Here is a 16390-nt window from a genome sequence, read left to right on the forward strand (position 1 = left end):
AGATGGACCTATGGTCTGATTCACTATATGGCAGCTTCCTATGTTCCTATGTAATGAATAGAAAAAGCAGGTTAGCTGAGACAAAGGGAGAAATAGGCTGCCTTCAGACGTCATGGGAAACCTAAGGCAAAGTCAACTCAGTTTGGCTTCCTGTGATGTCCGAATAATCGGAACTACGGTTGTAGGACCCAACTGAAAGTCCGATTTCTCCCCAACCTCTGATGAAACCCACAGTGGCAATTAAGTTTCATTAACCTAACCAAGGCTCTGGAGGCTACATTGTTTTGTCCAGATTGGGTGAATAGCCAAAACTGGAGAAGGGAGAAAGCTCCTCCTGCAGCTTCTATTCTATTGGCTGACGTGGGCTGTCCTTCCAGGTTTGAAGGAAGCCCGCACAGCCAGTCCCACCTCCTTTGCTGGCTCCCAGACTGAGGATTGTAGTTGTCTGGGAGCACACTGTGGGACTGCAGAAAAACTGCAGTTCTGTTGGACGCGCACTTTCAAGGTATGTCTGAAGGTGGACGTAGATCAAATGGAGAAGCTTGGAGCAGTGGATGGACTTTAAAAGGCAAGTGTATCTTTGGAGATCAGATGTAGAGGCTATTCTCATGACCTCAGGAAAGCAAACCACACTAAGTACCCATGGCAACTCATGATCAATCCCCCAACCGGCAGGCTCCAACATGGCTCCTGCCCTCGGGGGTCTCCTCCACTTGCGTGGGGCATCCTGCGACTTCCAGGGACTGGGTGGCCCCCGTTCCATGCTGCCCCTACCGGCTTCGTAATGGAGCCAGTAATCATGTGGGTGGCCAATCTGGCCACCAGGGATGGCTGGATGCTCGTCTGCGGGGAGAGCGGGTCAAGTCTTGGTCAAGCCCGCTCTCCCTGCAGAAGCCGTGAGGGTCTACACACTGATCATGTATAGAGCCTCATAATCTACTGCTGAGTAATACAAGTACACTCATTGCTTACTTCCTATTTGAAAACAAGTCAAATATTACAGGCACCATAAGTAACCACTGATCATTCATGGAAGCCAGAATCTAAGCAGTGCACACCTTGGAACTTCTCACCACATTTTCCCCAGCATCTTCTTGTTCCGCAGCACGCCAAGAAATACAACCTGAAAATACAGCAGTTACAACTTGGCAATCTTTCCTCCCTCCTCCATTAAGACAAGAAAGCCTTTTCACAGCTATCAGTCTGAATGAATGGGATAATGCTTTCTGGAGGAATTACAGCTGAATGTAGCTCTTACAATAGAGTGATAGCTGATGGCTCTTTTAAAATTTCTGACTGGACATTTACTATACAAGGTGGCATTTTGTATGGAAGCACTGTGCATTGTTCAGATACATCAAGCAGAAATCCACCAGGGACATCTCTAGGAAGTTGGTGGGAGAGATGAACCTGTTGAATTTCAGCCTGGATGCATCCCTTCCCAGCCCAGTATTGAGCTGAAGGCCCAAGGTGTAGAAGTGGTGTTATGGAGCAAAACATGCGGTCACTATTTTTCAAGTGTTTGGATTCTTTGGTGTATAATAACTTTTCCTCATAATGAATCACTATGAGGATTCATTGCACACCTTCATTTCTTTTGTTCATTTTGACTGTCATTGGACAGTGCCAACTGTCAACTGCCATGTGTCAACTACAACACACACAGACCCCACATGCGCGCATGTGCGCACACACACACACACACACACACACTGAGGTCCCAGTTTACTTTTTAGGATTTTTTGAAGTGATTAGATTATTTGGTGTCTTCATTTCTTCTGTTCATTTTGACACCACTGCTTGGCAGATGGGGTGGGGAAATAGTGACATCCCATGGGCCAACTACCCCCAACCTGTAAGCTACTGGGTACTCAGTTTATATTTTAGGAATTTTTGAGGTATTTAGACTCTTTGTTGTGTAATGAATCCTCCTAGGGATTCATTATGAGGAAAGGTTATTAGACACCAAAGAGTCTAAACACTTGAAACAATTCCTAGAAGATAAACTGAATAGTACCCCACTGCCCTATGGGTGGGAGGGGGGTGTAGGTGGCTCATGGCAATTGACAGTTGGCACTGTCCAAAGACAGTCAAAATGACTAGTAGAAATGAAGGTGTATAATGAATCCTCATAGAGATTCATTGAGGAAAAGTTATTATACACCAAATAATCCAAACGCATGAAAAATAGTGACCACACATTTTGCTCCCAAACTCCACTTCTACAAGGGCTAGAGCTTGGGGGTGTGTGGTGGTGTTGTGTGTGTGTTTTTAAATGAAAGTTGGGGACATGGGGGAATTAATGGAGGAATCTGAATCAAATCGATTTGAATCAAAACTGGTAAAATTCAATTTGTACCCAAATCTAGCCAGTGAACGACAGAGGCAACTTGTTCTGTCTCCAAATCTCCTGTACCAGCTAGATTCAAGTATAAATTGATTTGTACCTGAATCAATTCACACACGCCTAGTTTTAAGTACCTGGCATTGCTCAGGTTTTTGTGGCTATACTCGCTGTTTCTCCACGTCTGTCTGTGTGGGGTGGTTGTCGGTGTCCCCAGGTACCCTATGTTTCTCGTAGGGTCCTAGGAAGTCACTTAGCCAAGTGTGGTCCAGATTGCTCAAAGGGTGTGGGAATGTATGGGGGAAAACAGACATTCATTTTTTAAATATATATATAGACAGATAAGAGCACAAACTGAAATTTTTAAGCACTGTAACTCTCATCTTAAACTATTTTTAGAATATTTTGTAATATTTTAAAGAATTGTGCTCCTATTCTAACATCTAGCTTGGTTAATTCCAATTCGAAAGCAGCTCTTTTAGTCAACATTAATTCTTAACCAACATTAATCAGTAGGGTTCCCCCAAATCTTTTTAAGGTTGTTCATTTATATTTACTTTCTTTTCTCAGATGTTTGAGAATATCCGAATAACAAGCAATGGGCAACCACACTGCTGAACGCTACTTTTGTCTCCTTGGGCTCTCTAACAATCACAACCTCCAAGTTTTCTTCTTTTTCTTGTTCTTGGTGATTTATCTGCTAACCCTGATAGCAAATGGTATGATTATGCTGGTTGTAAGAACCAACCCTAATCTCCAGAACCCCATGTATTTCTTCTTGAGCCACCTCTCTTTCCTCGATGTGTGTTACTCATCCGTCACTTCCCCAAAGATGCTGGCAACCATGATCACAGATCAGAAGACCATATCTGTCAGTGGGTGCTTCACTCAAGCATTCTTTATTTTGCTCTCAGCTACTACAGAGGTTTTTGTCCTCTCAGCAATGGCCTATGACAGATACGCTGCCATATGTAAACCGCTGCGCTATATGGAAATAATGAATATAGCATTCTGTCGTAAGCTAGTGGCCACTGCATGGATGATTGGCTTCTTCTATGCACTTGCAAACACATTGCCACTGCTAAGGCTACAATTCTGTGGATCAAACATCATCAGGCATTTCAGCTGCGAGCTCCCTACTATCATCTCTCTGTCCTGCAATGGAACATTAATCAACAAAATGGTTTTCTACATTTGTGGAGGTGCTGTTGGGCTGGTCTCTCTCTTTCTCACCATGTTGTCCTACATTTACATCATTTCCACCATCCTAAAAATTAATTCCACTGTGGGGAGACGTAAAACATTCTCAACCTGTAGCTCCCATCTCATTGTAATTACTCTTTTCTATGGAATGGGTTATTTCCGGTACCTTAGACCAAGCTCAGCTTTGTCAATACTCTTGGATCAAATATTTTCCATATAGTACAGCATCCTCACACCACTGCTAAACCCCATTATCTACAGCTTGCAGAACAAGGAGGTTAAAGCAGCATTTAGGAAGCTACTGAAAGTAAAATCATGGAATTTGGTAGCAATTCAAAAACCGTACGTATTTCAATATATGTAAAACTTTACATTGGCTGATATCCGGTCTACCAAATCATGAGTGCTACATTGGAATGGCTGTGCCACTGATAGATTCATATAATGCAACACTAACAATCATGCAATGGTTTGTATGTATGTGAATATCAACAACCTCCTTGTGCACTGTGCCATCTGAAAATATGTCCCTGAGGGTCACATCGTCATCAAGGACATATTTTCAGGTGGCACCAAGCACTTCTGAGGGAAGGGAGGATAAAATAATTACTCCTCCACTCCTGTGAACATCAAGTGCTGTGTTAATCAGGCATAGGGCTCCATATTTTACACAATCCCCACCACATGTTAAGGTCATCTGAGGAGGTCCATCTCCAGATCGTTGGGTGGCGACTCAGAGGTAGGCCTTCTCTGTAGCTGCTCCCAGGCTGTGGAATATACTCCCAGCAGAAATTCATAATCTAAATTCCTTACTGACTTTCAAGAGAGCCCTTAAAACCCATCTGTTTGGCCTGGCCTTTCAGGGTTTTTAATTAGTTTTAATTGTTTTAATGTTAACCTGGTTTTCAGGGTTTTAAATGTTTTGATAGTTTAATTGTTTTTTAAGATTTTTTTAAATTGGTGTTCATATTTATATTTCTGTTTTAATTGTTATTGGTTTAAATGGTTTCTCTTTTTAATTGTAAACCACCCTAAGCCATTTCGGAAGGGCGGTATAAAACCTGAATATAAAACCTGGTGTTGTGTGTGTTTTTTTAAATGAAAGTTGGGGACATGGGGGAGTTAATGGAGGAATCTGAATCAAATCGATTTGAATCAAAACTGGTAAAATTCAATTTGTACCCAAATCTAGCCAGTGAACGACAGAGGCAACTTGTTCTGTCTCCAAATAACATTTTATTAAATATGCTTTCTGAAGTTTGTATACAATACTATTAAGTAGGGCTGTTAACTTGCTTGGTTACAGTATTGATGTTCTTTCTTTTTACAGAGCTTGATTGCCATTCCATCTGATGGCCAGGAGTGGGGTGGTGGGCACAGGGCTTGCACAGGAGGTAGGATGGACATTTGCTCATCCATCTGGCCTCAAGCAGCTCAGGCCTGCCAGCTAATCAGGGAGGAGAGCACCATTGCATGTTAATGAGGCATGTCTCCTCCCCACCCACTCACAACTTGATCAGATCTCAGCTGAGATGGTCAGGTTGTAGGGAGCTCTGGGGGAAGGTTGGGCCTCACCATGGGCAAGAAGCTGTGGAAGCCCTGAAGAGTGACTGGACAAAGCTGCTGCCTCGCACTTTGAGCAGCAATAGCGGGAGGCATGGAGAACACACCTGACGGGAATTTCACCCAGCAAAGGCTGTGGTTAAGAGGGACACAGGAGATGGGTGGGCTATTTCAGGCAGTGAGGTGGAGATGGGTTCAGGGTCAGCGAGCTGAGCAGAATGGCCAATGGGGGCATTAATCCGGGCCTACTAGGAGGCAACTATCACTCCCCCCGCTTGTACCATAGCCAGCTGAAGGGGCATGGGGAGTTGTTTCACGCCCCCATCATTCGGTGGGGTGGTGGTGGTTTGGAATGAGAAGCCTTCCCTTGGACCATGAGCAGGGGCTGTGGTGCCAAACTGGGTTGGTGATATCCAGTGTTCTCTCTACCCCCCCTTTCATCTCTGTGTGTAATGAGTTTTGTTCTGGGCAGCAGTATCAAGGCAATGTGTGTGCACATGCATTCACAATGGGGCCTTCCTGGTTCAGCATGAGCAGGATCTAAAATTAACTGAGCAGACATCAAGAATCATGCTTATGCCTTAGAGGGAACACTGGTGGTAGCCAGCATGTAGGGTGCACATTGCTGAGTTGGCCAAAAGAGAGGGTGTGTTTTCTCCTTCCCTGCCACACCACATGTGCTATATGCTCGGCGGGGGGGGGGGGCGTGTTTTTGTTTGCAAAGTTCCAAGTTTCAACCCCTGGCAGCATCTCCATGCCTGCAGCCTTGGAGAGCTGCTGCCTGTCAGTGTAGACAAGGCTGAGATAGACAGATCAATGGCTGCTTCCTCTGTTCCTGGAAGCATCCTTTTAAGGGTGCCAAGTCCCATCTTGGGATCAGGCTCTCCTGGTAGGGTAGACCTGCTGGTGATGGATGAGGCAAAGCCTCCGCCACTAAGCACATGCGCCCTGGCAAGCCACTGACGGTTGATCCCTCTTCAGCAGAAGGTGAGGGAGATCTAGGTCTGGCTGCAATGTTGTCATGGAAGAAAGTGTTGGCATAGCAATAGGAGTTGCTTCCACTGTGGGGGAACATTCCAGTCTTAGTGGCAGGGAACCATGCAAAACTCAAGGTCTCATCTGTTAATGCAGGAGCATTTGTGGGCTTTTCAAGCACCTGACTTGGAAGTGGATCCTGCCCATCCGGAGCTAATCCGGTGATATGCTAGCGATGCCAGCACCCGCTTATTTCTTGGACATGGGGTCATGGGTTATTGTAAACTGGGAGGCTTTTCAGTGCTAGGTTCTCCCAACACTGTGTGGTAATCGGCTCACATGGTGTGGCAGGCAGCTGCATAATTTAATCACAGTTGTCAATAATACATACAGTTCTAACCACTTTCATTTTTGCTACAGATATATCTCCAGAGAGAAGGTTGGGCTATGAGGGCTGCAGCCATTACACTTTTCTTCAGCACCAAGGAGAGTCCATCACTGTCATCAGTCATTGTATGAGGGCGTGGGGGCTTGGGATACATGCTGAGACAGCCCCACACAGCAGCTGAACTGGGTCTCCTTTTACTGCACTATAAGGTATTACAGTTGCACTACACCTGAGTCAGGATGGAATGCAATGAAGCTAAATGTAACAGCCCTGGTGGCAGAGTGTGGAAGGCTGCTGCCTGGGAAGCCAGAGGATGGGAGTTTGATTCCCCACTGGGGTACCTGAAATAAGTTAGTTTTATGTTATGGTTTTGCAGACATTCAACCCTGGTGCAGGTATGACAGCCCTACAGGTATTGTCATACGTTACTAGTCCACTAGCATATTGTTGACCTTCCTGCTGAGCAGTCTACCAGCCCATGCATGCCAGTTTTTGGCATGCTCACAGCCGGGGGGGGGGGGATGAATTAGGGTGTGGGTAGAGAACTGGAACAAATCTCACTCACTGTATAAGACTTTGTTGCCTGGAATCAAATCTTACTCACCACAGTTGGGTGCCTATTTATAAGTCTGAGGCAACTGGATGAAATACATTTTCAGTTCAATGATAGAGTAGCTTAGGGCAGTCGTTAGCCTAGTGAATTAAAACACAAGTAGGATTCTGTGCTAGCTTTAGAGGGCAGCAACGGCACCTTTCAGAGGATGGAGTAAGTATCACAGTAGTGTTACTCCACCGTTTGATTAAAAATTGGCCCCTTTGGATGAAAATGGAGCTGAACAGCTGCTACTGCAGAGCACATAATCAATACCAGTGGTGGGGTAGTGGCTGTCACCAGTTATGAATAGACACTTTAAGTACTTCCACTCAGCTTCCCTCTCATGCAGTCAGTGGGGTTGATGGCAATAGCGTTGCTGCAGTGACTGAATGATCTGCATTGGTGAAGGCACTGTGTCCTTCAGGTGGAACAGCCCATAATGATCAGTGGAAAGGGATGCTACCTGAGAGCCAGGTGATGGGAGTTCTAGCCCTTGCGTGGGCTACTGTTGCCATGTGTCTGTCTCAAAATCTGGGTTGCTTTCTGGCAAGTCAATTTTAAGGATGTCCACATGGCCATGTTAGCCTTTGCCTTTTAATTGCCAAATGGACTTCAAATCAAAGAGGTGTTATGCTTGGCTTGCTGTGCTTATATCTGGACACATTTTAATTCATGTGTTCCATGCCCATGTCTCCAGGGATTTCAGTAGTCAATTCTGCCTCATTATTTGATTCGTGAGCCATCACGCTTTCTTATGAAGTGCATAACAGTATAGCTGTCATGTGCTTAGGACAGGAAGGCATTATTTTTCTGTTACTTGAATATTTGGTTAGGGTTGGGCCATTAAATGTTCATGTTGATCATGTGGCACTGTCAATAGTTTTCTCAGTTCATTGTGCCTTTAGTCGCTGGTGCACTAACCATATTGAAAACTTTGCCCCACATGGGAGCAGCACATTTTAGTCATATTTCACATGCTTACACTTCCTGGGATTTCAGTAGTCCTTCCAGCTGAAGTTCTTGTTTCTGTGACAATCATACTGTGGTGGAGTTGTGAAGAGGCATAGCTGTCAAAGGATAGAAAAGCATTATTACTTACTAGCTGCTTATTTGATTGGGGAAGAGCTATAACTTATCAATGTTGTATGGCACTGTCAAAAGCATTTTTTCTAGTTCGCAGACTCTTAGTGACGGTCAAACAAGCTTTCCTCCATGGGGTGCTGCACATTTTAGTTCATATTTGACTCTCCCACACTTACAGGGATTTCAGTATTCGTTGAAGCTGGATTAGTTTTTCAGCAATGCTCAAGACAGCATTATTGCACTCTAATTGCATATTGGATTCAGTGACCTAAAACTATTCACAATTATTGTTTGGGCATTGTCAATACTATTTTACTAGTCACAGAGTCCTTAGAGATAGCTGAACTAGCAAATTGGGAATGTGCCCCATATGGGAGAGACACATTTAACTAATATTTTATGCTCCCACACCATCTCCAGTGTTTTGGTACTGATTCCAGTTGAATTCTTTGTTTCAGGAACTATCATGCTTCCTTCTGGTATTACAACATAGTAGAACTGTCAAATGTGGATGATTCGAAAAGATTGTTTCTCTACTGGCTGTTTATTCTGCAGGGACTGAGCTACACCTATTTCCAGTGATTGGTGGCGATGTCAAAAGCCTTTTAACAGTTCACCGAGTCCTTAGTGATTGGCGACATAACCATATTGGTTCTTTCAACACGGAGTGTGTCGCTTCAATATACATATTCTGTTGTATTAAATGAATGAATGAATAAGTGACGATTAATAATAACACCTCTATATATAATTCTCTTAGATGTTCCCTTTGCTAATCCCATGTGTGGCAGCTCTTGCGAGAGTTCACAAGTGAGTGGAGTGGGAGAGGAAAGTGACAATGGAGAAGATAAGGTGAATAGCCAGGTGGACAGGCTGGTGGGTGGGGAGAGAAAGCTGCGCTGCAGCCAGGCTGCCTGGTGGGGGGGCGCCCATGGCTATGGTTGCCTGAGGATGCCCCATGCAAGGGTTGATCTGTGGCCATAGCTTTGTGCTCTGGGCCAGTCAGTGGGCTCAATCTGCCATTTTTGAGATCTAGTTGGGTTGCGGCGCTTTCAAGCAGGTGGAGTGGCTCAGTCACTGGGGGATTCTGTGGTGCTGCTTGATGCTGTTCCCAGAAGATTTCTGAGCATGTTCTTGCACACAGCTCTTGCTTTTCTACTTGGGAGGTAACAACCCTGGGCTGTTGAAGGGGAAGCCCTTGATCCCACAGGCAATAGCAAACCTTCACCTGTTGGCCACAGTTGCTGGTGTTGCTGGTCCATTTTGATCCCATTTCAATGTTGGCGGGGTGAAGGTGATGCCCACCTTTTTGACCAAGCACATGAGAGTTCATCAGGATCTGGGTAGCACAGTGTTGCTTTGTGGGGAGCAGGGCTCCCCACAGGGACATTAGGCATGGTTCTGATCAGTTATATAGGGCAGATGGTGTATACCAGGTGGACACAGGTAATGATGTCCGTTTGGGGGGTTTGCAGTGAGGCCTGTGCGAAGCTACTTTCAGCAGGTCAGGTAAAGGGAGTCTAAACTGAGGTTTGCCTCCCTTTTGTGACAGGTGAGTGCGGGCAGGGTCAGATAAGGTAAATTGGTGTTCAACCGGAGGCACCTTTGTTGATTGAAGGGTGGTTCCATGGAACAGTCCCTCACTGTTTAGTGGCCCGGGCAGGTTGGGAGTGGACTACTTTTACGTGGTGGTTTGTTTCATCCCTTCAGATCTGTGTGGCTTGAGGTGGATATGACCTGGGCAGCCACCTCCTCGGCACAGTAAACTGTGTGTGGGGAGTAGGCTAGGCAGCTGAAGCTGCTAGTCTCCTCCTGGCCCAATTGCTTTGCCCAACAGTATGTGGGAGATGACAGCACTCGATGGGAGTCTGAAGGCCCTGTTAGGGGTTGGAGTTGTCTACATTCTAGTTAGGGGTGATCTCACTGTATTTCCCCCAGATTTGTTCAGTTAATAAAGTATGGCCCTAGTTCAACCCACTTACATATGTCCTGTCTTGTTTGGGGTCTGGGGGCAAAGCATTTCACTCGGTACTTAAACTTTAACCCTGTTCCATCCTAGAACTGTCCTTTTTACCCAATCCTTATTAGACACTGTTATTCACCCAGTCTTTGTCACACTGTTTTATTCTCAGTCTTAATCACAGGCAGTTTTTAATCCTTTGAGTCTATAGTATCTCCTTTTGAGACTGCTTCTCACCAGACCCCAAATCCAATCTTTTTCTCTCTGCTTCTAACTCCCAACCCTCAACTGTCCCACTTTAACTGCCACTCATGTTTGATAGCTTTCCTGTGTTCCAAGCTAATTCAAAATAATAATAATAATTCTGCTCTGTGCATCATTATATCATTTCATAATGGTGGTTTACATAGGAAAAACAAAAGACATTTTATTTCACTTTACTGTGTTTTTTGTTTCTTTGTCTCCCCCACCCTCTTACAGTATACCTTTTTGCTGAAAAAGGAAATGGAGAATCAAACCACAGGGATTTCTTTTGTACTTCTTGGAGTCACATATCGCCAACCAGTCCAGAGTTTCCTATTCTTGATGTTTTTTGTTTATTTATCTAGTAACCCTGATGGCAAATAGTGCAATTATGATAGTAATAAGGAGCAACAGTCACCTCCGCAGCCCTATGTACTTCTTCCTGAGTCATTTGTCTTTTATTGATGTCTGTTTCTCTTCAGTCACTGTGCCTCAGGTCTTAATGAATTTCTTTACAAGAAACACAATTTCACAAAGCAGCTGTATTGCCCAGATGTTTTTTGTCATTTTAACAGGATGTACTGAAATTTTCATTCTTGCAGCCATGGCTTATGACCGATATGCTGCTATATGCAAGCCTTTGTATTATGTTCAAATCATGAACCCTGCCTTTTGTAGAGGGCTGTTGGTGGGTGCATGGGCAATAGGTTTCATATATGCTTTGGTAAATACACTGCCTGTATTGAAACTAGTGTTCTGTGGTCAAAATATTATCAAGCATTTCAGCTGTGAGCTACCCTCTTTACTTGCTTTATCCTGCACGGAAACCTTAATGAACATAATTATCTTCTTAATTACTGCTAGTATGATAGCAAGTTCTTCATTCTCCATTATTCTTGTGTCCTATATCCACATTGTCTCTACAGTCCTAAAGTTGCATTCATCAGAAGCTAAACGAGAAACCTTCTCCACCTGCAGTTCCCATCTTATTGTTGTGGTTTTGTTCTTTGGCAGTGGCTGCTTTATGAGACCAAACTCGGCCTCTTCAATCATTGTGGATGAATTCTTCTCCATCCAATATAGCATTTTAACTCCCATGTTGAACCCCATTATTTATAGCCTGAAGACCAGGGAAGTGAAATAAGCTATAAAGAAACTAATGAGTACTAACCATTGATTTCTTTTGTTCTGTATGATGTTTAAATATGTGGCAGATCATTCAGAACATTAGCATTTTGTTAGAAGTTTCAGTTTTTATTTAGTTTTTAGCTAAATACTAATATACATATTGATTATATTTAAAAAGTTGTTGAGTGTGCTGTGTCTTCATAGCCAAAGCTTTCTTGCTGCTGCTCTGAATCTGAAGTGTCTGTGTGAGAGAGAGAGGGAGGGAGGGAGAGGGAGGGAGTGTTTTGGTGATCTTTAATTCCTTCATAAGTGCCCTGAGCCTTCCAAAACAATTTCCCTGAGGATCATGCAGCCCTCAGGGACATGGTTTTGGAGGGCACAGGGTGCTTCTGAAGGCAGGGAAGATCACCCAGACCCCACCATTTGTGTAGATACAGTGGCAGTGGAGAAGCTTCTGTCTGTGGATGCAGTTCCCATTGCATTCTTACCCATTTGCTCTAGATGTCAGCCACTGACATTCATATGAGTAAATTTAAAATCTTGTTGCTTGGGTAAAGGTAAACTTAAATCATTGTATTCTTAATCCATACTGCTTCTGTTGTGAATAGAACTTTATCACTTTATAGCATATTTCCTATTTATGAAGAACATTCACTAGTTGTGATTAAAAGGATTATTTTTATTGCTGTTTAGTCACTTTTGTCCAAAAGCTCTTTACTTTGATCCTAGATAGTCTCTCTTTTTCTGCAACTTATGCTTGCAGACTTTTCTTCTTCTTCACACATTATAGATGTGGGTGTGCAGGAGGGCCAAAAGATGGTACAATGAGGCATTAAATTTGGTAGGGGGAAGAAGTTATCAAGAGACTGCCAAAAAGTTCAATTGTTGGTTTTTCTGTTCAGAGAACATTGCTCCAGAAGCCTTGTGGGTCATTCAGATGCCCAGAATCATCCAAAATGGGCCACCCAGGATCAAAAAATGGAACTTTTTGGACACAATCACAAATGTTTTGTTTGGGAAAAACCCAAACACTGCCTTCCAAATCAAGAATCTCATCCTGACTGTCAAGCATGGTGGTGGAGGAATCATGATTAGGGATTGCTTTGTTGAATTGAATGCTTTGCTGTCATTTATGGAACCATAAATTTAGCTGCAAGCAGGCCTTCTGTCTGTGAGCTGAAGCTGAGCCAGGTCATGCAGGAATAGCAATAGCAATAGCAATAGCACTTACATTTATATACCGCTCTATAGCCGGAGCTCTCTAAGCGGTTTACAATGATTTTTAGCATATTGCCCCCAACATTCTGGGTACTCATTGACCCTAAAGACGACAATGACCCTAAACATTCAAGACAATGACCCTAAACATTCAAGTCAGTCTGAATGGCTGAAGAACAGTTTTTTGTGTGTTTTGGAGTGATTAAGTCAAAGTCCCAACCTAACCCCTATTGAAATGTTGGGGCAAGACCTGAAGTGAGCTGTTCAAGTAAGGATGCCCTCAAATGTCACAGAGCTGAGACAGCTTTGTATGGAAGAATGGGCCAAGATTCCTCCAAGCAGATGTGAGAGACTGATCACCAAGCAGATGTGAGAGACTGATCACCAGTTATAGGAAACCTTTAGCTGCAGTTATTGCTACTCAAGGAGGTGCCACCAGTTACTGAATACAGGGTTCACATACTTTTACACACAAAGATGTTTGTTGTTGACTCTTTCTGTTGAGTGAATATTCAAAATAAATCCTTTTTGCCAGAATTACTTTTTCATTTGTGTTGCCTTTCTCTCTCATCAGGGTTTAGCTTAGGATCTAATTGTGTTTTGAATAAGAATTATACTAATGTATAGACCATCCTAGGGGGTTTACAGACTTTTTCTCAGCACTCTGTATGTGTGTGTTTGCGTGCGTGTATACATATATACATACAGACACTCCTTATCTGTTATGTAAAGGAGGTCTTAGTAAATGGGATTTTCATATACTGATTACCTTATTTGGGGAGAGAAGTACATATTCTAGGTGGATTATAATACTTCAGTCACAAAGTGAGCATTACAAACCCTACATTATTCTCAATATATTTTAATTCAAGCCAGAGGAGCCAATGGGAAATCTACATTTCCCAGTGGCACCTTCAGCCTGGATTGGTACACTGGTACATCTCAAACTAGGCACTGAAGAAGAGACAAGGCAGAGACTTCATTTCTTCTCTCTGCCTGTGGCTAGCCTAGTGGTCTACACATGCAATAGAATAAGTGATGACATGTACAATGGGCAGTACCAGTTCAGATTGCAAGTGGGTGATCACTTAAAGTAGCACAAAAGTATTCATATGAATAAAGTGAAATACATTTCCTGCACAAAGACCCATGTAATCCAAACATGGGTTACACGGAGTGTTGTCTATATTTTGAGTAGCTGCCAACTTGAAGGAACCTTGAAGAGCATCAAAAACCAAACAAACAAAATCCTGAAAATGTATTGTCCCCATTCTCCCCATATGCTCTGGATTTGGTTTCTATCGAACAGCCAGCACATGGCTTTCAAAGAAGTGTTGTCTGCATTTTAGGTGGCCAACATTTTGAAACAGAAATGTAGATCACACACACAATCCATTTTGAGTCTTTCAGAACCACCTTGAATTAGGGATGTGCACGGATCCGGGTGGGGGGTGGCTCGAAGGAATGGGGGTAGGACTTTAAGGGTGGAATAGGGTGCACTTACCCCTCCCCCCACTTTCCCCTTGCCAGCGCTGGAGTTTTGTAAAATTCCTCGGGGCACAAGCGTACCTCCCTGCCACCCCTTCTCCTACTTCAGACAGAAGTGGCCAGAAGTACCAGGTGTGCGGGTGCACACTGCATGCACACAAGTCTGACATGTGCAAGTGCACGTGCGGCATGCACATGTGTGCCCGGTACTTCCAGCCACTTCCGGACGAAGAAGAAGGGGTGGTAGGGAGGTACACTGCAGCCCTTAGGCATTTCACAAAACTCTAGCGCTAGAGGGGGAAAGTGGAGGGAGGGGTAAGTGCACCCTCCCCCACCCTTAAAGTCCTACCCCCCACCCCCACCAGACATTTGAACCAGCCAGTGTTCAAACCTGTTTGGAGGCCCATAAAAGGGCTTCCGAACTGGTTTGTGCACAACCCTACTTTGAATGTGTTGCAAATTTGGGTTGCATTGGACTGTAAATGCAAAAGTTATTAGAGGGGAACATATACAAAGGTAGGGTAATCTCACATGGATTGTTTTCCTTTTAGAATTTAGGCTAAAAAGAAAACACTTTAAAAGCAATTTCAAAACTGCTCTGGGGATTGGAGTAAGGTATCTTGGTGATTTAACCCCACAATGATGGTAGCGTGCTTCAGCAGCTGTTCAGTCTCCATAACAAATTGACAACAATTTATTCTTCCCTTCCAACATGTGTGTTGAATGAACATGCTTCATACAGGCCTGTTCCACACATGCAGTAGAATCAATGTTGATGTGTATAATGGGCTCTACCATTTCAAACTGTAGGGGAGTAATCCAGTTTAGTTGCACAAAGGTTTTATACAACAAAGAGCATGGAAAAGATTAAATCTGTTTTCTACACTAAGGTTGTGTCTATACCCGAGTGGCTGCATGATTTCATTTTACATCATGCATCCCAAAGGAACCAATTAGAAATTTCAGACACAATCCCATAATATAAATGCACATTTTAAATGAGATTCTGTATACTCTTTGAAACCATTATAAAAATAAATGGATCTTCTCAGAAGCTAGTTGGACTTTTATCATGGGGTCTTTTTTCACTGAGTAGCTAGAAAGAAGAGACACAATTGCGTGGGTGCATAAACATATATATGTGCATAGCAAGGAAGCAAGTGAGAGTGATGAAGAAATAGATTGTGAAGACAATATTCCTTGCCCTATCTTCTTCTTGGACTTCCATGTGTATGAATGAATTTCATATAGAGCAATTTCAGGTAAGTATATCAGTAATAAGGAGGTTTCTGAAGAGTAATTGTGGATCTCAAAGAAAGGAAGAAAGGAAGCAAAGAAGGAAAGGGACGGAAGGATGGAAGGAAGGAAATTGATTTGCTGAACAAGCTGTTATGCACACAAGTCAATTTCATAGAATAACTGATGCACAATAGTCAATGTCTGCTTTGAACTGGAATAATAATGAGTTAGGATGGATGTGAAATAGAAAGCTGGTCTGCTTATTTGGAACAATGATGAACATTCATTTCAACAGAAGAATGTTCAATAGTTACCCACCTTTTAGATTTAATGGGGAATATGATGAACAATATTTAGACTGGATCCAAGGCAATAGTTAATCTGTATCTATACTGAATGAGAAACACTATTAACATTAGCCAATTGCATATAATTAAGCCATGCTTCCTTTTTTTAAAAAAATTACAATAATGTCAGGATGACAAATATAATGCAAAATAACATGACAAAAATAGTTCAGAAATTTCCATCCTTGCAACAATTAGGAGTGTGCAAACCAATTTGACTCAAACCCCAGTTCGAGTCAAATCAGCCCAGTTCGACTGGTCTGAGTTTGAACTACACTGCCCTCCCCCCCAAAGGGGGTGATGGTTTGAATTTGAAATGGCCTGACCCTGGTTTGAACAGAACCACTCCAAACTGGTTTGGGGGGGAATGCTTGTCAAGGTGAATCTGCGGAGAATTCGCCTTTACAAGGGGGATACCCAGAGGGCAGAAGGGTCAGAGGAGAACTTAGCTTTCTGCTGGGGGCAGCAGTGACAGCAGCAGCTCTTCTAAATTCCCCACCAGCCTCCCCAATAGCTGCCTGGGTGGCTGCAGCCCAGTGTGGGCTTTTGCACAGTAACTGCAAAGCATGCAGCAGGGGGGTGCACCAGGCTATGTATCCTAATGGCCTCCATGCAT

The 16390-nt window shown here is 43.5% G+C and overlaps 2 protein-coding genes across 2 annotated transcripts; both read left to right on the plus strand.

The window, feature by feature from the left end:
* Positions 1-2942: 2942 nt before the first annotated feature.
* On the plus strand, positions 2943-3767 carry LOC128331139 (olfactory receptor 5A2-like). The gene has a single exon (XM_053264493.1). It carries the CDS (start codon positions 2943-2945, stop codon positions 3765-3767), a length of 825 nt encoding a protein of 274 aa, XP_053120468.1.
* Positions 3768-10706: 6939 nt separating this feature from the next.
* On the plus strand, positions 10707-11498 carry LOC128330634 (olfactory receptor 8S1-like; the record flags this gene model as incomplete). Its single annotated transcript, XM_053263773.1, has 1 exon — positions 10707-11498. A coding segment is annotated over one exon (792 nt), but the record flags the coding sequence as incomplete, so codon positions are not given.
* Between the last annotated feature and the right edge of the window lie 4892 nt (positions 11499-16390).

The sequence above is a fragment of the Hemicordylus capensis genome, chromosome 6 (assembly GCF_027244095.1).
Source record: "Hemicordylus capensis ecotype Gifberg chromosome 6, rHemCap1.1.pri, whole genome shotgun sequence".
Lineage (NCBI taxonomy): Eukaryota > Metazoa > Chordata > Lepidosauria > Squamata > Cordylidae > Hemicordylus > Hemicordylus capensis.

Coding starts and splice junctions, on each gene's coding strand:
- LOC128331139 (XM_053264493.1), top strand. CDS start 2,943: ATGGGCAACCACACTGCTGAACGCTACTTTTGTCTCCTTGGGCTCTCT.